The sequence below is a fragment of the Neofelis nebulosa genome, chromosome 2 (assembly GCF_028018385.1).
Source record: "Neofelis nebulosa isolate mNeoNeb1 chromosome 2, mNeoNeb1.pri, whole genome shotgun sequence".
Lineage (NCBI taxonomy): Eukaryota > Metazoa > Chordata > Mammalia > Carnivora > Felidae > Neofelis > Neofelis nebulosa.
In genome coordinates, this window is record NC_080783.1 from 7,185,051 (window position 1) to 7,207,608 (window position 22,558).

Genomic DNA, 22,558 nt, shown 5'->3' on the forward strand with positions numbered 1-22,558 from the left:
GGATATTCTCTGTCTCTCTCTCTCTCTGTCTCTGTCTCTGTCTGCCCTTCCCCCACTCACACTTTCTCTCTCTCAAAATAAATTAACTTTTAAAAAAAATAATAAAAAAGGCTCACATAATAAAAATAGCTTAATTACACTATATTCTTGACTCAAAATATCAAGATTTGATATTCCTCAAGAGGAAGAGACAGAGAGGGAGAGCAAGAGGGAGAGTGAGCGAGGAAGCTGTGGTCCAAGCTGCTTACAAGGCCTAAGATTACAAGGGGTTAGGGCTCCAAACCCCAACCGTAGTTCTACCCATCAACTGTGTTCCCACAGCCCACAAGACTTTTGTCTTGAAAATAACAAAAGGCTTAGTGTCCCTATTTGAAAGTAACAGTTTAATTAGGTAACTATAAAAACTTAAAGACCACACAGCTTATGAAATGAGCTATGACTCTATTCTGAAGCAGGTTCTTGACTTCACATGTATCTCAAGAACAGATGAACCGTGATAAAAACAATGAGCTACATGCGATAAAAGTGGAAACGTAATAAAAACACAAACTAAATGAATTTTAATCATGTGAAGACGGAAAAAAAGTGGGCCAAAAAAAAGTTCCTTATCCATGTCAGTACTTATTAATCGACACTATGTCAATTACTGGGCTAAGCTTTTAGCAGACATGGTTTCATTTACTGGTCACAAAACCCAGCACAATGGGCAATACAAAGGAGGATGTAAGCCCACTATGCCTAGTTCTTAAGACTACACTCTGTTAGGATCAGAACAAATGACTACCTCTCACTCACATGACTTCTTTAAGGTCTGAGAGATCTTTTTCTTTCTTTTTTTTTTTTTTTAATGTTTATTTTTGAGAGAGCAGGTGTGTGTGAGAGCAGGAAAGGGACAGAGAGGGAGGGAGACAGAGGATCCGAAGCAGGCTCTATACTGACAGCAGAGAGCCCGATGTGGGGCTCAAACTCACAAATGCTGAAATCATGACCTGAGCAGAAGTCGGATGCATAACCTACTGAGCCACCCAGGCACCCCTGAGCGACTGTTCTTATAAGGGAAGTATGACTGGGGGGAAATGCCGTTGTGTGTGAAACTTATCATATCCAAATAATGGATACTGGTTCACAAGGGCACCCTTCTATTTTGGAAGCAAAGTTCTCTTTTGATCAGTGACTACTTTCTCAATGGATAATTCTGGACCAAATTAGAACCTGTCTATTCTGTGCATGGGTTACTGTGACTGATGGACATTGATTAATCTTTCTCAATCTGTAAGCCAATTAAGACATGTATCAATTAAAATAGTAATAAATAGAAATGAGAAGGTAAGGGACAGAAATTAGTAATTATCAGAAGCATTTTCAGAGAGAAATTTAAATGAGCAGAAATTTTCATTAAAAGGTACAAGCCCACACAAATGAGTCTTCTCAATACTCTGTTGAACGTTTTATTTCCCTTATATATATTTTTTCTTCCCCTTCAAGATAAATCGATTCCTTAAACTCTATTCCTAAAATAATCTCTCATTCTCCTGAAGGGAGTTTTAAGTCCCTTTCTTTCTGGGGTCTGTAAGAGGGATGGGGTCAGACTGAATATTTAATTCAAAGAGCTTTACCTCCTTTTCAGAAGAACCTTTTCTCTGACAGCCTACCCTTCGAGAGCCACAGCTAAAGAGCAATAAATAAGGTCTCCTTAGGTAGAGCCCACATCCAGAATTTCAGGAACACTTTTACATCTATATTCACCCACTTCTGTCAAAACTGGATGAGACGTGAGACTGTTCCATCCATTCTTAACATAAATTTCTGAGACAGGCAGAAGAAAACAGCGTTTCACCAGACCTCTCTGTTTCCAAGCCAGCTTTCAGGCCTCAGTTCCAAAGGACAATCCACAAAGGTAGGTTTTTATTACTGACATTTTGTTTTTCTCCAGGGCAGGAAACTGCGCAGGGAAGGCAGGGACCCTGAGGGCAGAGGAGGATGGCAATCCACCACTCACCGTGTTTGCGGCTCACAGGGGCATCACCACCTGATGTCACCCTGGACCCGCCCAACACACTTCAACAACCACATCCTTACTCCATAAGCCTGCTCCATTTTCCAGGGCTCATCCTGTCAGCAAATGGCAACACTACCCATCCTGCTGCCCAAACCCTTCCATTCCCCTTGTCCAGCCAATTCTGTCCCCTAAGTTTCTGAAATCCATCTAACTCCTCTCCATCTACTGCCAAAACCCTATTCCAGGCCACCAGGACCTTTCACCTGGTCTATAGTGCAGCCTAATTAGTCTGTCTCCTGCCTGGGCCAACATCCCAACCTGCTATCTTTGCCAATATAATCATTCTATTCCAGAAAGCATGGTTTTTAATAGCCTATTTTACATTCATTAAAAAAAAAAGAGAGAGAGAGAATCATCTTAATTTCATCATAGCCTGTGAGGGTGTTAGGCCTATTTAAGAAACACAAGGGGCCTGCATCAACTTTGTCTAGATGGTTTATTATTCCAGAAACACTAATGCCTGTCCTTCCTGCCAGTCTTTCAAAGCCCCAGTTCTGGGGTCACCATTCCCACGAAGCTGTCCTAGCAAGAAGATTCTGGTTCTCAATGCTAGACAAGAATAGTTGTGGCCAACGGAAGAGTGGGAAGGAAACAGGCCTCCTGTGAAATCCCAGCCCTACTGCTGAACAGCTATGTGACTTTAGAAAATGTTCTAAATCCTCTGGGCCTCGATTTACTCACTGGTAAACTGGAAACATGACCTGGGAAGGCAGAACGACTCTGAAAATTGGATATACATACATACGTAATGGATATCGACAAATACTAGTTGTTTGAATACCTGATTGGATTTATGGTCAGCTTCTTACAAATCAGCATTTAAATTTTTACAACTTTTACTTTTCTCCATTAGCATTATCTTCCAACTAAATTAAAAGGTCTTTTAGGAAAATTCATATTAAATATGAAATTTAAGGCTTCAAAGTTTACAGCACCAGACAATGTAAGTAAATACTTTTCATATTCCCTAGAGCACGCAAGGCGTAGCTCTTACACTGATGTGCCGAGTAAATAGTACTTAATTTAAGCTGGTTTAAAAAATTAATTTTATACAAGAAATATTTCCCTTTATGAAAAACATTCCATCATGGGACTCAGTGATACTGCTATAACCTGCACACCCCAACACCCAGCTGAGACTTTAGGCCTTTGCTCACCTAATAAACTGGGATCTGCTCGGACCATCTTCTGCTTTTTCTTCTTCTTGCCACTTTGTACGGCCTCAAAATTGGATTGTTGGTTGTTGCTTTGATTGGTCTGAAATACTGAATGGAGTGCACTGTGATTCATTCCCCACACAGAGTCCTGTGAAACAAGATGTCACGACTGAGGTTACACAGTGGACACAAGTGTGGTCCCCTCTAAGAAAATGGTTGATTTGCCCTTACCTTATCAGGTACGAGACTAAAAACAGAAAGCCTATCATGGATTCTGGTAATAGGGAAACCAAGAGGAATTCACTGGGCCACTCTTTCCCTTCACTTAGATTCAGACATCCCAAAAGGCCTATCCTGGTAACTCCAGGTATCCACCCCACCGTGACAACACGTCCGTCAAAACGTCTCTGGTATACGAGGAGTCTGTACCATCCACCAGGAAACCAAATACACGGCAAATAATCAAACAGCCTTCTGTACTCCAGCAATTTACAGCAGAGTATAAGGTCCCTTTGTTTCTGAGCCCCAGGACAGCGAGGACAGGCTGCAGGCTAGCTGGCAGCATGTTACCAAACAAAATTAGTATCATGTATTTTATTCCCATTGGCGATCCTAGAAGAGATCTGGTCCCCAAATGTTATCCATACACTTTCTACCAACTAGTTAAACTATGAAACAGTCTATAAGCCATTCACACTTCCCTGTTGCTCTTACTAGAGCAATTCCACTTCAAACTGGGATCTAATTCAGTGAGCTAGTGGAAGGCACAGGTGGTGGCAGGGGAAGAGTGGAGAGAGTGCGGTGAAAGGACAAGCCCGGCTATGCGCACCTGTGCACGCACAAGGGGCCTCCACCTTCCAATTTAGGCACATGGCGACGCCATCTCACAAATGCAAAGAGCGGTCTGTATTGCCACACAACATCTTCCCTTCTGGTTCCTCATTTTTCCTTGTGCTGTTCATGTTTATACCTCTCACTTTCCTTCACTTGATCCCCGTTAGCCCACCTACCCAAATGGATTGTAAACGCCTTGCACTTCACGGTTATCTTTTATATACAGTGAATATATGTAATGACTGATACGAAATGACCGATGACAAACATCATCTCTAACACGATTACAGGACTAAAGAACACGAATATTCGTAAGCTCTCCACAAGCCTTGCCAGCTCATCTTTCATAAAACTTGCATAACTGATCCTCATTATTCACAGATTCCAGATTTGCAAATTCACTCACTGGCTATAGTTTATTTGTAACCCCCAAATCAAAACTTGCAATGCTTTTATGGTTATTCTGAATATGCAAATGTACAGAGCAGTGAAAACTCTGCCTTGCCTGAGGAACACATTTCCAGCTGAGGTGGAACAGGGCAGTAAGCTGCCTTCTTGTCTTAGCTCCCATACTGTGAACAAGTATCTTTTTCAGCCTATTTAGTGTCATGATTTTCACATGTCTATGCTTGTTGGTGCTTTATGCTGTCACTGTTTGCAATGACCCCACGTTTAAGGTGCTGTCTGGTGTTCCTCAGTGCAAGAAGGCTGTGCCACACCTTATGGAGAAAATACACTTGTTAGATAAGCGTTATTCAGGCATGAGCTCTTATGCTGCTGGCCATGAGTGCAATGTTAAGGAATTAACAATATATTAAATAAGGCATCTTTAAACAGAAACACGCATAAAACAAGGTTACATATTGATCGGCTGACAAAAATGTTGTGACCAGAGGTTCACAGAAACCTAACTGGGTGTTTCCCCTGGAGCAACAGGTTCACTCTCCGCTAATTCAGTGTGAGTGGCGATCTACAAAACAGAACTACCACGAATAATGAGAACTGACTGTACTTTTACATCCCCATCAACAACACACGAACGTCTGACATGCTACAGTAGTGTCAATATTGGGTACAGTGGATCCTGCGCACTGGAGATTTAACATCTGTAGGTGTTAACTATTCAAAAAATTTATGGGTCTATGACAAATTGGAATCTGCAATTTGAGGAAGATGTACGCACCACGGAGAATGGAATCGAGAACGATTATATGTGCTATTTGGGAAATTTGCAAAAAGTCTCTGGATATGTGATTTGAAATTATCAAGTCTACCACATTTCTTCTTAAGTGTATTTATTTAATCGAGAGACAGAGACAGAGAGAGAGAGAGAGAGAGAGAGAGAGAGAGAGAGAGAGAAAGGGAATGAGCAGGGGTGGGGCAGAGAGAGAAAGAATCCCAAGTAGGCTCTGTGCTGCCAGGGAGGAGCCCAACGTGGGGCTCGATCCCATGAAGCACAAGATCATGACCTGAGCCGAAATCCAGAGTCGGACGATGGACCCAGGTGCCCCAAATCTACCACATTTTAAAAAGCTACGGTATAAAAATGGTATCTTTTGGGGCACCTAGGTAGCTCAGTCAGTTAAGTGTTTGACTTCGGCTCAGGTCACGGTGTCACAGTTCGTGAGTTGGAGCCCACACCGGACTCTCTGCTATCAGTGCAGAGCCCACTTTGGATCCTCTGTCTCCCCTCTCTCTCTCTGCCCCTCCTCCGCTTGCATGCATGCTCGCTCTCTCTCTCTCTCTCAAAATAAACATTTTTTAAAGATGGTATCTTTGGGGCGCCTGGGTGGCTCAGTCAGTCAAGCGTCCGACTTCAGCTCAGCTCGTGATCTCACAGCTCGTGAGTTCGAGCCCCGCGTCGGGCCCTGTGCTGACAGCTCGGAGCCCGGAGCCCGTTTCAGATTCTGGGTCTCCCTCCCTCTCTGCCCCTCCCCCACTCGCATTCTGCCTCTCTCTCAAAAATAAACAAACATTAAAACAAAAAATTTTTAACTCAGTCTCAGGAGCACCATACAAACTACTGCCTCATTCGTACCTGCTGCTGCTGCTGCTGCTGCTGCTGCTGCTGCTGCCGTTGGTTGGCTTTCTGTTTGGCACGGCGCTCGAGGAACTGCTTGGCAAACTCCTTGGCCTCAGATGTATCTCCTAGATAGGCCCTAATATAGTCATGGACCTCATAAGGAGATTCTACTTCTTTCAGGAAAGAAACAAATGTGGGAACTGCAACACGAGAGGGGAGAAGACATAAAAAGTAACAATGAAATATCACATGCAAGAAATCAGTTTGTTCTTAATATACTGTCACACCTACGACCGACTCAATCACGTAAACTTGAAAGGTAAGCAGCTACTGTGTTAAATATTCTTTCATCTACTGAGGAGAAAAAAAAAAAAAAGCCCACTGTCATTGCAATGACCAAAATTATCTCAAATAGCATCAAGTCCAACAAAGACACACCATGCATGCTTAGTTTCACTAAATGTTACTTTAGTAAAAACTAAATGTTATATCGATTGAAAAAACTGCTTGCCTAAGAAGTCACCCGGAAATTCATTTTTTCTTTCCTTAAATCCAATCAATTATTTATTAAGTGCTATGATGTGTGTCGGGCACCGTGACAGATAACTAAAAATACCACCACACCCCCCGGGAACTTTCACTTCATGGAGATACCATTTGTTTAGAAAGGAATCAAATGGAGCGTTGCAAGCAGTGTGGTGCAGGAGAAAAAGCATAAGTGTCAGAATTAGACAGACATGGGTTGAAAACCTGACTCTGAAATTTGCTCGCTGTGTGACCTTGATGAATTACTTAACCATTCTGAGCCTCTGTTTCCTAATTTATAAAATGGGGATAATATCACCTACATTGTAAAGGTACCTTATGAAATTATTGCAAAAATTAAATTAACTGGAATAACATATGTTAACTGCTAGAAAGTGCCTAGCACATGACAGGTGCTTAATGAATGGTAGCCATTACTATTATTTACTATTGTTTTCCCTGGTTCTCTCAGACCATTAGATATTGTTAACGATGACGCAAAGGAACGCTTCCGTTCCTTTACTGTTCTGTTTTTAAAACATCCTTGGTTTTAGTAGTTAAGATACTGGAGATAGACTAGTTCAACGTAGCCTATCAGTTACAGGAATCCCTTCCACACCAAGCTGGTCTCTGGTTCAAACAACTGAGGGTAGGGGCAAGGACTCATTTCCATCTAAGGCAGATGATTCTCTTCTGTGATCAACTAACACTTAGAAAGTTTTCTTCAAATTGCCCTCAAACCTTTTCACTTCCACTCACTGGTCCTAGTTTCATCCAGCACAAAATGAGTCTACTCGCTCTGTCACACAATTCCCACCCCTGCTGCCAAAGGCAGGAAGGGAAAGTTCTCGCATCACTTCAGGCTTTTCTCGCCCAGGATAACCTTTGTCTCCACCATGAGTTACCTTCCTATGGACGTGGACTGGCTGGCATGTCCCCCACAAAATGACCCATATGGAACCGTGACCTTCTCTGTCCTGTACATCGTAAGACAGCCTGACAATAGTACTTATTTTTTGGCAACCGCTGATAACCTATTTGAGCACAGTATTACAGGACTTTTCTCACAAGTAGTGTTTACAATACTATGAAAGAGTCAAGTTCTTACGGTAGGTACAGGATCTGACCTCCATCACCTTTCACCTCCTGAGTTTTGGCCCATTATTCCAATTTGCAAACCTTTTTGGGGCTCCTACTCTGCCATTCCACATGCTGGGTTTCCCTCCCCAATTCTTACCATCCAAGTTATTTGCCGTATTAAGGGCATGAAGCATCTGTTCACACCACTGGGTAAATCCATCTTGGGCTTTATTTACTCCCTGAAAGAGCTTCAGCAACTTTTCTTCTTCTTCTACTTTCTTATTCTGCCGGTTAGACACACCTACAGATTTACTAAAGCAAAACAATAGGGCGATATTATATTCCCAGAAACTGTTACTATATGATTATACTACAACACCATAAATAATGTCTTGGCAACACTGGACGGCTGTCCAGTAATCCAACGCTTGGCTCCAAAAACGAAGAAAAACATAAAACAAAAAAACCCCATACTTCAAATGGACTGGGGGCCAGGGGGACTCAATACCTGCTTACAACCTAGCCTCAGCTAATACATTCTGATTTGTGAATATAGGGCGCCTTGCCACAAAAATGGCTAAATTATTCCTGTGTGTCTTTTGGTAAGTTTTTAAATTTTGCTAAGCCTCAGTTTACTCATCTGTAAAATGGTACTAATACTTCTTTGGATTATAAGGAAAAAAGATATTGTATGTCAAGGCCTAGAGCACAGTGCCTGGCAAAGATGCTCAATAAACTGACAGTTGTTTAGAGTCCTAGTCTTAATACGTGAGACCCTCAAACGAGAAGAGGCAATCTGACAACACTACCATTTATTAAGTAGTCACTATGTGCCAGGCACTTCACTCACTACTTCGTGTGCATTCATTTAATCTGTACAACCACGCCCGTGAAATCGTTATTATCATCTTCATTTTACAGATGAGGGAACTGAGGCTCAAAGAGGTTCCCTCTTGCCCAAGGTCACACAGCTAATAAGTGGTAGTGCTGGGATTCGATTCATGTGTTTATCGTTAAAACCCATGCTCATCCAAGAACACCGTATACTGAGGAAAGAAAGACAAAGGTGAAATGTCATTAATTTACCATAAAAATAAATAGGGTTAAGGTCATTAGAGAGGTGTTTATAATACTCCCTACAGTCTAACTAACTTAAAAATATACATTTAGGAAAAAATGCTAAGACCTAGAGAATATCTTGGAGAAACGTTCAACGACAACAAACAATACTCTATTCCTCGGGATGTCTGGGTGGCTCGGTCAGTTGGGTGTCCGACTTTGGCTCAGGTCATGATCTCACAGTTTGTGAGATCAATTCCCATATCGGGCTCTTCACTGACAGTGTGGAGCCTGCTTGGGATTCTTTCTCTCTCTTTGCCCCTCACTGACTAATACTTTCTCTCTCTCTCAAAACAAATAAACTTTATATATATACTACTCCTAATATTTATGAAGTGGTTACCAAGTGACAGGCAATGGACTAAGTGCCCAGCAATACAAAGAGCCCCTAGCCATAACACAGATATGTTTCCATGGGGAAGAAAGCAGTCACCAGACTACAGCCTTCCATGCTTGGACATGGATGAAAAGAAGCAAAAACTGAAGAGCTACCTTGTCACGCCCACCCAATATCCCCACTCCACACACGCCCCTCCCCATCCCCCAACCCTCCGAAGAGCATAGGTGTGATCATTTTGAGCCCTACCTGAGACTGGCGTTGTTTTTATTTTTATTTGTAGGATTCCTAGGTCCCACCTCTTTCACTGCATCATCCCAGAATCCCATGTTGGAGTTTTTAGTGTCTGCATTACTCCAGATACTACTGACTAGGTCAGACGCCCACTGATTAGGGGGACCAGCATTCATAGAGCCCCAAACAGAATTCCCAATGCTGGTGTGCAAGTTGGAATGCTGTTAAGGAAGCAGAGACAAATGATGTGGTTAACAATACCAAAAAGATAAACAGAGAGTCCACAAGAGTTCGAAAAGGTCACTTCTGACGCCAGTCCGCACCGCGCGTGCTCAGGAAGCCGGACCCACCGTATTGTTCCGGGCTCTGTTCGGCGGCTGCTGCTGCTGCTGCTGCTGCTGCATCTGCCTGGCTTCCTCCTGCTGTATCTCTAGAAGGGACTTCGCAGTACCTGCAGGTTTGCTGACATTCCCCCAACCTGAGAGTTTTTGCTGCTGCTGCTGCTGCTGCTGCTGGAGAGCTTTCATCAATTCCCTCTGCTGCCGCCTTTGCTGTTGCACAAAGATAGGAGCTAGCTGAAGACTCTGGATTTTAGAATACTAGTTACAAATATCCAGTGTGGTAAATGGAATGCAAATACATAACAGCTGTACAAAATTAAGCGCCTGACAGGGTTAACTACTTTGCTTCAAATAAAGGTGTAAGCTACCAGAGGTACTGAAAGGAGAACAAAAAGATCAAATGCAGAATTCCTTCTTAAAAATTAAGGAGGACTTTTGGTTAAGTATAGAAATGAAAATCATATGAACTTCCTAAAGCCCTACCAAAATGACAGGAAAAAAATAATAAAATACACAGATACATACACATACATACGTATATGTGTATATATATGTATGTATGTACGCACATATACATATATGTATACAGATGCTTTTAAAAAGCATAAACCCATAAGGACAAAAACAACGGAACAGATTTTACAAGCTGAAAAGCAGGGCTGCCCGTCCCTCTCTCTGCTCCCCACCCCCCGACATGAGTGCGCATGCACTCTCCCTCTCAAAATAAATAAATAAACTTTAAAAAAAAAAAAAAAAAAAAAAAAAAGGAAAGAAAAAAACTCGCAGGTCTTTAAAAAAAGAAAGAAAGAAAAAAGAAAAGCAAATAATGACACCCAATGTAACAGATCCAGTAAACTGAAACCTAAGTAAATGAAGCTCAGAAACAGGCTAATTCATCTAGAAAGCTCAGGAATTAAAAGTGTGGGTAACAGAGGAAAACCTGCCTGAAAATCTGTAAAAAGTAGCAGTTAAGATCCCAGCTGCCTCTGCAATGCGATGTAAGTGGGCAGCTCTCAGAAAACGGAAAAGTTCCTCTTTCGAGAGGCTGAGCCAGATTGGTAGGTTATTCTGTGGGGAAGCTGACCTAGCACAAAAGGATACACCTATAAAATACAAATAGACGGGAGGACTCCCCCAACAGAACAGCCCTGCGAGAGATCACTGTGGCAAAGCCCACCGAAGTCTTGTGTATGCCAGAATCTCTAATCCTAAATATAAATAAACAGCTCAGGACCGATTTGACATAAGCTTCTAAAATGAAAGCCAAAGATCAAATTAAAAAAAAGAAAAGAAAAAAAAAAGAAATTCAGTGGAAACAGAAACAAGGGAAAATGGGCACAAGCTAGCTTTTTTAAAAGGTATCAGTAAGTAATTTTAGAAAGGTAAGAAGTGAATTCAATGAAAAAAAAAAGAGGCTATAAAAAGAAACACTTAGAGAACGAAATACTCAGGGAAATTTGAAATAAGATCACATACATTACAGCTCAACAGAAGGACTGAAACGGAAGATAAAGGAAATGCTCCCATCAAAAAAGATAAAAAGACAGGTTAAAAATGAGAGAGAAATTATGAGAAAAAAAAACCAGTCCAGGAGGGCAACATACAAATGGTAAGAATTTGAGAAAGAAAATAGAACAAGCTGTGCAGCAAACCAAGAGCACCCAGATTTGAACAGGATGGGGGGGGGGGGAGGGGGGAGGCATGCAAAGGGTACCTCCAGGAAAGAATGAAATACAATTATCCTAGGTTTACCTACATGAGAAATATCTACTGAGTAGCATTTTATACCTCTTGAAGAGTGTGAAAAAGTAACAGTTCAAAGAGAATTAATCAAATGAAAACACAAATAAGGCAACCATTAACTTCTGACTGACTGAATGATGAACGAGTCCCAGGATTCCAACTCTGATGACCACTATTATTTTTTCATTCAGCAGAGACCAAAGATACTGGAACAGTTTCTAGTCTTAAAGAGAGTAGATCTATTCTGCTCTGCATCTACTTGTTGGTAACTTTTTAGAAAATAAATTATTTTACAGGAAGTGGTCCTTCTTTTTTTAGAGGGTGGGAAAGAAGGTAATTTTTAAGATGAAGTAAGTTTCACCTACTGGATAAGGTCAAGCACTCTACATGGTGAGTATGTATAGACAACTCCCCCTTCTCTGTGTACCCACGGCCTTCAGTGAACCACGCCCCCCAGATCCAAAAATGACGACTGCTCTGCCTCAAGTCATATCCACGAAAAGCACTTTCTTCAAGACTCTGCTGCTCCTGCCATCTTTTCAGAGGCCTCCCTAGATCACATGACCTAAAACGAGGCACTCAATTGCTACCACCACCAATTTTTCTCCATCTCCCTTCAACCCGAAGGCAAGCTTTATAAAAGCAGAGAATTTTGTCTGTTTTAGAATCAGCTAAACTCACCTACAACTGAGTAGGTGTCAGCAAATATGTGATGGATAAACGGACGAATGGATGGGTGAACGGATGAATTAATACGGTACCTAATAGCATGCTGAACCAAACCATTTTCTTATTCATTTTCTCTTCTGTCAAGAACTGTATTCTTCCCTTTCCTCCCTTTACTTCACTCTTTTGTATCCGTCTTATCCTAATGATGAACTATAGGATATAGACTCACAAGTAGAGAGACTTTATTTCTGTCATATTTAAATTTTTCTACGCTAGTCAGAAAACCCAGTATCCTTAAAGAGATGTATTCTGCATTCTAAAAATCTAATTTGTAAGAAACATATCTATATAAAACTCACCCATAATTATGAAAACTCCATGTACTTTTATTTATGAGCTACTTCCTCAAGAACATTCACATTACCTAATCTTTTTTAAATGCTTATTTATTTAAGAGAGCAAGTGAGCATGAGCAGGGGAGGGGTGTAGAGAGAGAATCCCAAGCAGGCTCCGCACTGTCAGAGCAGAGCCCGCCTCAGAGCTCGATCCCATGAACTGTGAGAGCTCGATCCCATGAACTGTGAGATCACGATCTGAGCCAAAATCAAGAGTTGGACGCTTAACCAACTGAGCCACCCAGGTGCCCCTCATGTTACCTAATCTTAATGTTATTCCCATCAGCAACTTCACAGTTGCCGGAGTCACCAAATTCTAGACTAGCTAAAGAGCTTAATGATGAACATCCAATTCAGACACACGGCAACTATGACAATAATCATGATCTTTACTAACCACTCACCCACAATGCACCCCAGCTATTCTGGAACACTGACTAGAGCACTTTTACTTTTAAAACGTACCTCTTCTCGAAGCTGCCGTTCTCGTTCCTCTTCTAGTTTTTGGATTTCAGCCAATGACAGCGTTGCCTGGGACTGACATGCTGTTGTATTGGACTGCTGGCCCCACGTGGAAGAAGAGGGAAGCTAACAAAAAGGAAGGCAGAAGAGTTCATGAGAAAATGTGGACAGGAAACAAAGAGGCAAGACTGCATTATATATAGGCAGGGAATTCATGTTTCCTTCAACTCCACTTAAACATTTAACTCAAAATTCCATCCTGCAATCCTTGTGCATATTAGAATTCTCCCAGTTTGCTTTTGAAACTTTTGTCACTAAGGGGCGCCTGGGTGGCGCAGTCGGTTAAGCGTCCGACTTCAGCCAGGTCACGATCTCGCGGTCCGTGAGTTCGAGCCCCGCGTCAGGCTCTGGGCTGATGGCTCGGAGCCTGGAGCCTGTTTCCGATTCTGTGTCTCCCTCTCTCTCTGCCCCTCCCCCGTTCATGCTCTGTCTCTCTCTGTCCCAAAAATAAATAAAAAACGTTGAAAAAAAAAAATTTAAAAAAAAAAAAAGAAACTTTTGTCACTACTCTAAACCTCAGATTATTTTAGAACTTAAAATATACATGGTACACTTTTATCTACCATTTCGGACTGCAAATTTGTTACACCTGGCACTAATATATATATATACAACAATATACAGATATAACGAGTAAGGAGTAAAACAAAACAACCACTACATTTTTAATCCAAGGGGGCAATGAAGGACATGATATGCTACTTTTAGTGAAAAGCTGAAAGACAAGATTTCTGAAGAAAAAGCTGAGGTGGGGAGCTCACAGAAGATGTCAGGCACAGTTCTTAATCAGTATTTTATAAAAGTGAATCACTGTTAACCAGGCTGTAGCTTCTAGTCATGAGCACTAGGCTGTTTTTAATAAATAATTCTATTTTTCCTATCCTTTAAAATCACTGACTAAAATAGAGTGTAAATATTTTTTGGGTCCAGAAGACTTTAATGTTCTCAAATGCTTGATTATTTTAAGGGAATCTCTTGGTTGTCTGGGCCCAAAAAACACACACTTTAATTTTGAGACATCTTGTGGCTCTTAACAAACAAACAAAAATAACAAAAACCAAATCTAACTAGACTTGAAATATGTTTAATAAAAATCATACAAACAAAATGCCCAAAAAGCCCAAAGAAGAATGGCTCTATAGCAGAAATCTCTGTAACCTGGAGCTGGTGGAGTAAGGACACAGTTTAAGCTGTCACTGATATTGCCAAACAGCTCTCGGAAGGAGTACCTTCAGCACTACAGAATACCATTGGTCCTGAACGTTTACGTCTGGGGCTGATAGAGGAGGTAGCAGGGGCATTTCTCTCAAAATACACCCCTGCTGTAACGGGGGAGAAGTGAGGAGGGAAGCTAAGAGAGAAAGACTGGGGACTAGGTGGGCAACATTAAGCACAAACGAACTCGTATTACCCACAGGAAATGACATATTGGAAGGCACTATCAAGATCAAATGAGGCAGTAGATCTCAAACACAACAGCAGCATTTGAGAGGGCCTGTGAAAATGCAGATGCCCTGGCCCCATGTTCGATGAATCAGAAGATCCAAAGGTGAGGCCAGAGAATTTATATGTTTTGAATTCTGATGCATTCAGCCAGTAACCCCCAAAGCTATCTCAAATCCCAGATGTGTCACCCCAGCGTACCCTAGGAACCAATCCCCAGCCCTCTTCAGAGCCTCAGTCAGCACAGGAAGAGATGCACTCTCCCTCCACAAGATGGCCTGTTCCCCCTTCCGGCACCTCCGAGTTCCTTCCCACCGCTGTGCCAAAATACGCTTCACTGTACTCTATGCTCCTGACTCACAGGTCTGCTCTGTGGACTAATGGAGAACAAAGCCGTCTTCTTCACATGACAGACAAATGTCTGCAGATACCTATCATTTTCTTTAAGTCTTATTTGCGCATAGGAAATGATATCCCATCGCTCCGTCAACACTGCCTCAGGTCATTTTCCAACTCAACCAATGTCCTGTACTGCCCACTCAGAGAACTACAGTTTATCGATCATACTTTTCAGAACAACTCACTCCCAAATCAGAAACAACTAATAGGGAGTTCAGCACATTCTTTATCACCTGAATGCCTCGTATCTTTCACTGAGGTAAGAAAATTTACTATTTTTTTCTGCCATGATATTGCTACCTTACTTTCCAGCACTGTACTTTATTTTGAAAAATAACCATTACACCTCTGCTAGGATAGTACAAAGTGCTCTGCAGACCCTCTCCCCAGCAAAATGGGTGAAAGTTGCTTTTCAAAAAATTACTTAAAGCCTCTGGAAGTGAACATACAGGAATATGAAGAAACAGGTCTTCAAGAAAACCTGGTAAAACTCGGTAAGAACTGAGAGTCTGCGGTACTTGCACCAAGATCCGTCCACTCTCTCCTGACTCCCAGCTCAGCCAGACAGAAGCGCCACTCCAGATGAGCGTAGCTCAGAACACAGGCCCCCTGTCCCTGTCAAGCGCCAGTTGGTGGGCTAGCTTCTTACAAAGAGCACAACACCAGCATGTCCCCTCCTGGCTACAGCTACCTGCTGCAAAGGCGAAGGCACCGGCAAGGACAGCTGGGGGGGGGGGGGGGGGGGTGCTTCTTATGCCCAGCCCCCAACTTGTGGAATGGAAACTCCCTTCAGTACAGTGCCACCAGGGCTACTAGGGTCCTGAGTGCCACTGCCCTGACTCAAAAGGCTACCATGCCACCGGCAGAGCCAAGCCAAGCAAAATCGAGGCCGCTGTCCCTCCCCCAAGGGCTCAATTCCTAAGCAGAGTGCCACTTAGAAAAGCACACCACTGTCACCAGCGCCAGAGCTGTGACTCATACTTTTGCCTTGGGGTGGAGGTGAGAGGAACAGATGGGAATATGCAGAGTTCCGGACCTCTTCCTAAAGGAACTGACTTTATTCGTAACAGGCTGCGGAGAATGAGAAGTCCAAGCCAAAGGGCGCTTTTAAGAACAGTGGAGGCTGGGTGAAAGGCAACCGGGAGGGGATCAGTAGATTTACTGGAGATGCACAGGTTAAACTGCGGGCCCCTGCTCTGTCTCAGGGAACCAAGGAAATTGCCGAAAGAGGTTCTCCTGGGGTCAGAAACAATCTCAAAAATAGACCTCAGGAAGTGTCTCTTCAAAGAAGCCTGAATTTCACTGGATCAGTTGGTGAAGCAATCTACGCCCCAGGGCACTTCTGAGAACAGGAAAGTAATGCAGGTAGCAATCAGTGGAGGTTAACAGTTAGACAAAGCTATAGACAAAGCAGATTTCCATCCACCCTGTTGGGGAGGCAGTGAGAGACTGGGACGTCACTAAATTAATTCAGTCAGGCACAAAACAATGATGGGGCTTGCAGGACCAGTAACCAGAGTTCCTACAACATATTATCAAAAACAAGTCCAGTTTCCAACAAAATAATATGAGAACTGTAAAGCAACAAGAAAGAATGGCCTATACGCCAGGAAAGAAGCTGGCAACCACCTACAAAAGTGACCAGATGTCAGATTTAACAAAAACATCCAAGTTTTATAAATACGTTCAGAGAACTAAACAAAACCTTGACTGAAGTGGTAAAGGAAGGCATGATGACAATGTCAAAACAAAGAATAGCAATAAAGTGATAAAGATTATTTCCAGACCAGAAGGAAATCCTGGAGTTTGAAAGCCGGGTAACTAAAATGAGAAATCGCTAGAGGAACTAAAAGTATATCTGAACTTGTCAAAGAAATTAATGAAACTTGCAGATCAACAGAGATCACACAATCCAAAACACCGACTGAAAGAAAGAACGAAGAGAAACGAAGACAGCCTGAGAGAAATGGGAAACATCAATGAGCACACCAACATGTGCACAATACAAGTAGCAGGAGAGGAGAGAAAGGAGCAGAAAAAATATCTGAAGAAACCATGGCTGAAATTTATTTAAAAACATTAATTTATACATCCAGGAAGCTTAACTATAACAAGATAAACACAGAGATCCATAATTAGACATTACTATGGTAAAAATGCTGAAAGCCAAAAAGGAGAAAATCTTAGGGGGTCTGGGTGGCTCAGTCAGTTGAGCATCGACTCTAGATTTTGGTTCAGTCGTGGGATCGAGCCTTGCACTGCTCCCCCCCACCCCCCGCCTCGCCCCGCCCCCAAGCTGTGTGTGGAGCTTGCTTGGAATTCTCTCTCTCCCTCTCTCTGTCTGGCCCTCCCCTGCTCACTCACACATGTGAGTTATTTAAAAACATAGAATAGAGGGGCGCCTGGGTGGCGCAGTCGGTTGAGCGTCCGACTTCAGCCAGGTCACGATCTCGCGGTCCGTGAGTTCGAGCCCCGCGTCAGGCTCTGGGCTGATGGCTCGGAGCCTGGAGCCTGTTTCCGATTCTGTGTCTCCCTCTCTCTCTGCCCCTCCCCCGTTCATGCTCTGTCTCTCTCTGTCCCAAAAATAAAAATTTAAAAAAAAAAAAAAAAAAAAAACCATAGAATAGAATAGAATAGAATAGAATAGAATAGAATAGAATAGAATAGAATAGAATAGAAGAGGGATGCCTCTGCCTTTAAAAAATAAAGACATCATTACTTCAATATTCCACTTTCAAAAACAGACCAATTAGGTGGAGATCAACAAGCAACTAGGTGACACTATAATAACCAATTGGACCTGAAAGACATCTATATATAACACCCGAGCCAGCAACAGTAGAATATACATTCTTCTCAAAGAAAGATCTCCAGGATACATCTAATGAAGGTAAAACCTAAGACATAATATCAACTTCAATAATTCATTTAAAGGGAAAAACAGCAGTGCCTGGCTGGCTCAGTCAGTAGAGTGACTCTTGATCTCAGGGTCATGAGTTCAAGCCCCACACTGGGTATGGAGCCTACTTAAAATACAAACATAAAGTAAAATAAAATAAAAATAAAAATAATATAAAGTATGTTCTCTGATCACAATGAATGAGAAATAAGTAACAAAAAAGAAATTCTGGAAACTCACAAATCAGTAGAAATTAAACAAAACACTTCTACATAACCAGTGAGTCCCAGAACAAATCAAAACTTATGGGTAGCACCTAAACCATACTTAGAGGGAAATTTCTAACTGCAAATGACCATCCGAACAAGAAGATGTCACATCAATAAACTAACCTGCTACACCTTAAAATACTAGAAAAAGAGAGGAAATTAAACTTAAAGCAAGCAGAAAAAAATAATAAAATTAGAGAAGTTAAACAGATATAATAGGAACAGGTCAGTAGAATCAAAGGCTGGTTCTTTAAAAAGGTCAACAAAATTAACTTAGCTCGACTGTCCAAGAAAAGAGAGAAGACTCAAATTATTACAATCAGGAAAGAAAGAAGGACCTCACTGCTGATCTTAAAGAAACAAAAAGGGATATAAAGGAATACCAACACCAGCTGTCTGCCACTCAGATAACCCAGATGAAGAGGACCGATTCCTATAAAACTATAAACTATGGGGCTGCCCAGGTGGCTCAGTCAATTAAGTGTCAACTCGATTTCGGCTCAGGTTGTGATCTTACAGTTTGTGAGTTCAAGCCCCACGTCCAGCTCTGCACTGACAGCACAGAGCCTGCTGGGGATTCTCTCTCTTTCCCTCTCTCTCTCTCTCTCTCTCTCTCTCTCTCTCTGCCCACCCCTACCCCCCACCCCACTTGCACTGTCTTTCTCTCTTTCTCAGAATAAACTTAAATAAAAAGATTGTAAAGATGCAAACTACCAAAAACTTACTCAAGAAGAAACAGACAAGCTAAATAGACCTGTTAAGAAGCAAATATATAGAATTAGTAATCAACCAACTATCCACAAAAAAAACCCTAGGCCAAATGGTTTAACTGCCGAATTCTACAGAACATTTCAAGAAGTAATACCACTTCTTCACAAACTCTCCCAGAGTACAGAAGAGGAAACATTTCTCAACTCATTTTTCAGGGCCAGTATTGCTCGACATCATTAGTCATCAGAGAAATGCAAACCAAAACCACAATGAGATATCATGTCACACCTACAAGAATGGCTATAATCAAAAAGTCAGATAATAAGGATTAATGAGGATGTGGAGATATGTGAATCCCCATATACTGCTGGTGGTAATGGAAAATGGTGCAGCCACTTTGGAAAATAGTCTGGTAGTTCCACAAACCATCAAATCTAGTTCTCTTATGACCCAGCAATTCCACTCCTAGGTACATACAACTACATAAAAGCTCGCCCGTGAATATTGATTTATAGCAGCAATACTCACAACAGCCAAAAGATAGAAACCTCTCAAATGTCCATCAACTGATGAATACAAATGCAGGATGTCCATACCAATGGAATATTATTCAACCATAAAAAGGAATGAAGTACTGAGCCGTACTACAGTGTAAGTGAACCTTGAAACCATTACGCTAATTGAATGAAGTCAGTCACAAAAGAACGTAGATTATATGATTCCATGTATTTCAAATGTCTAGAACAAGCAAACCTATAAAGAGAGAAAGTAAGTTAGGGGTAACTTTGGGCTGGGAGAATAGGGAGTAGGGTGTGACCGCCAAAGGATTTTTGGAGGAGGGGCCTAGGGTGGTATTGAAAATGTTAAAGTCCACTGTGGTAATGGTTGCACTTATCTGTGAATATACTAAAACTACTGAATTGTATACTTTGGTTTAATTATATGGTATGTGAGCTGTATCTCAATAAAACCATCTTTAAAAAACCTTTTTCAGGAGAGCCTTTAGCCATTCCTCATAACTGAATCTCAAATTCTTTATCTTTGTGCAGAAGGTTGATCTATAAAATACTGGAAGATAGCAAGCCAAAGCCAGACACGCAACAGATACAGTCAGAGAAGTCAGAGATCTGGAGGTTACCCATGACTTTTCTTCCCCCTCAGCCCCACCTTCTTATCAGTCACCATATTCTATGACGTGGCCTCCAGGCCCTGAAGACACAGACATATGGGTTCTAATACAGGGCTCCGCTCTCGCTCCTGAACATTTTTACTCTGGTAAAACACAGGTATCCACACCTAAGCTTTTAAGCGTGGCTGTAAAGATGAAATGATGTAACGTATGGAAAGCTGTCGTCCAGTGCTTGACACAAAGCAAGCACTCGATCATCAGTGCTATCTTCAATTCCTCCTTTCCAATCCCATTATTGCCGCCTTCTCCTTCTGGACTGCTCCATCAGCCCCTTGCAATCACTCTGCTGACCTCGTTTTGCTCCTTCCAAATTCATCTTCCATTTAGATTTGCTCCTGCACATCTGACGGTGCTATTTCCTAGCTGAAAACACTCGAGTGGCCCACTCTGTTTTACACACCTTTAAGTCCTGGTTCTCTAATAGAGTATATACAAGCCACGGTGACCGGGACCCTGCCCACGCTTCTCTCATACCTCACTCTCCAACAACAGTAACCACTTTCTAAATCCCCCCCGAAGTACCACAGTGTTTCTGAACTTCATTCCTCTGCTCACCCCAGGTCTTCTCGCTCAAAAACCCCCTCCATTCTCCAAACTGCCTGTTGGGCTTTTTCTTTTTCTTTTTTTTTTAATTTTCCCTCACTAATACCTCAGTTTAAAAGTTATCATTTTCTAGCAAGTCTTTCCCAACTTCCCATGTGGACAGTGGCTCTCACATTTTAGTAAGCATCAGAACTCCTGGAGGCTTTGTTTGAACATAGATTGCTGCATCCCACCCCAAGAGGTTCTGGAGTGGGTCTCCTGAGTATCTGCATTCCTAACAAATTCCCAGGGGCTCATACTCTGAGAACCGCTGCCTGATGCCATCTCTCTCATTACATTCACCACTCTGCATTCGAGTGTCCCATTCCTATGTCTTTCTCCTGTGAAGCCCTGAAGACAGAACACACTAAACCACACTGCTAACCACAGACCCCGTGTAAAGTTATGTGGGCCCTGCCACAAAGCTGTCCCTCTCTCCCAATTACTCTCACTCCATCACTCGTGCCACAACTTTATGGTCACCAAAGGCTTCCTCTCTAGGAGCCTCCCCAGATCTCCCTCTGTGCCTCATTTCCAGAATGTCACCAAGTCTTGCTGGCTGCTATTAAGAGGGAGAGGGAGAGGGAGAGGGGGAGGGGGGGGGGAGGGGGGGGGGGAGAGAGGAGATGGGAAGAGAATCCTAAGCAGTATCCATGCTCAGCACAGAGCCTGACATAGGGCTTGATCCTACGACCCTGAAATCATGACCTGAGCCGAAATCAAGAGTTAGACGCTCAACCAACCGAGCCACCAAGGCGCCCCTAGAGCATGTGACTTTTGATCTTGGGGTGGCGAGTTCAGACCCCACACTGGGCATGAAGCTTACTTAGGGGAAAAACAAAGGAAGCCACAGTGGTCACATTCAGAGTAAAGAAAGCACACTGCGCCACTGCTCCTGCCGCTGCTGGCATCCACCTCCGAACACCGGCGGGCAGCGTGTGTGGTGGGCGTCCGGGCTTCACCTTCATTTGCGCCAGCTGCTGCTGCTGCTGCTGCTGCTGCAGCCTCCGGAGGGCCTCTTGCTGCTGCTGCCTCTGGCGCATCAACTCCTTCTGCCGCTGCAGCTCCAGCTCCTTCCTCTTCCGCTCCTCCTCTTCGTGCCGGAGTCGGGCCGCCTCCTCTTCCATTCTCAGCCGGTTCTCCTCTAATCGACGCTGGGCTTCTTCTTCTTCCCGGGCCCATTTTGCAGCCTCCTCCTCCTTCCCAGAAAGAAATATACGAGAGAATAAGATGTTTAAAAAAAAAAAAAAAAAAAGTCCGAATCGCTTTCGAAGGCTTTTGTCAAAAAGCCATAGATACACCAGAAAAATCAGGAACTTTGTTTATGATGATGTAAGACAGAAGATTTCTTTTAAAATCTATTTACAACAGCCACAAAAGCCTAGAATGCTCACAGGATAAAATTATAACTTATTTGCTAATTTCGTCATAAAAGAAATGTCACTTTGACCATTTGTAGTAAGTACTGATCTAAGAGATCACCTGCCAACTGTAGCAAAGCTCCTGGCAACTGGTCCTCCGTTAAGGCAGAGTTAGCTTTTCAGGATGCTGAGTTTGAAAACCTACCAGGACCTTGCAAGGACAGATTACCAGGAAAGCCTCACCCAGTTGTGGAACCAGAGCAACCTTACAAGATCATTTAAATTCCATCCCTGATTCACACCTCTGGAGGTCCCACAGGTCCTTTGGAACATCTCTCCTTGACCTATTGTCCCTCCCTCTACCACTCTGTCCTGTACCTTGGCTCATTTTCCTTCTGCTTCCCTTCCTCAAAGTCATTCCACTATGCCCTCTGGAACGCTCCTCACCTACCTCCACAGAGTCTGCTTACTGTGCCTACAATGCTGTGTTTTTCCTGAGAGCACCTTCCCCTTCATTTTCCAAAACTGAAGGCAGATGTCAACTACTCTATGAATGACTTCCCTAGTCTTTAGGAGACAGACTTCCCCTCTGCCTTTTTTCTTTCCTTTTTTTTTTTTTTAAATAGCCTTCACGTCCAGCGTGGAGCCCAAGGCAAGACTTGAACTC

General features: G+C 42.7%; 1 protein-coding gene across 9 annotated transcripts in view; it reads right to left on the reverse strand.

Moving 5' to 3' along the window:
• The window catches only part of GIGYF2 (GRB10 interacting GYF protein 2), a 148,782-nt gene that overhangs the window by 3,229 nt on the left and 122,995 nt on the right, over window positions 1-22,558 (reverse strand). For 6 of the 9 annotated variants that reach the window (XM_058701018.1, XM_058700996.1, XM_058701000.1 and 3 more), the window contains 7 exons: window positions 21,493-21,729; window positions 12,982-13,104; window positions 9,719-9,919; window positions 9,384-9,589; window positions 7,836-7,990; window positions 6,089-6,273; window positions 3,217-3,367 (listed from right to left, as the gene is read on the reverse strand). In XM_058701018.1, the coding sequence (XP_058557001.1) occupies window positions 3,217-3,367; window positions 6,089-6,273; window positions 7,836-7,990; window positions 9,384-9,589; window positions 9,719-9,919; window positions 12,982-13,104; window positions 21,493-21,729 (1,258 nt within the window). Of the gene's footprint in view, window positions 1-3,216; window positions 3,368-6,088; window positions 6,274-7,835; window positions 7,991-9,383; window positions 9,590-9,718; window positions 9,920-12,981; window positions 13,105-21,492; window positions 21,730-22,558 lie in introns of those variants that run through there. The other 3 variants (XM_058701027.1, XM_058701011.1, XM_058701034.1) reach the window with 2 other exon arrangements.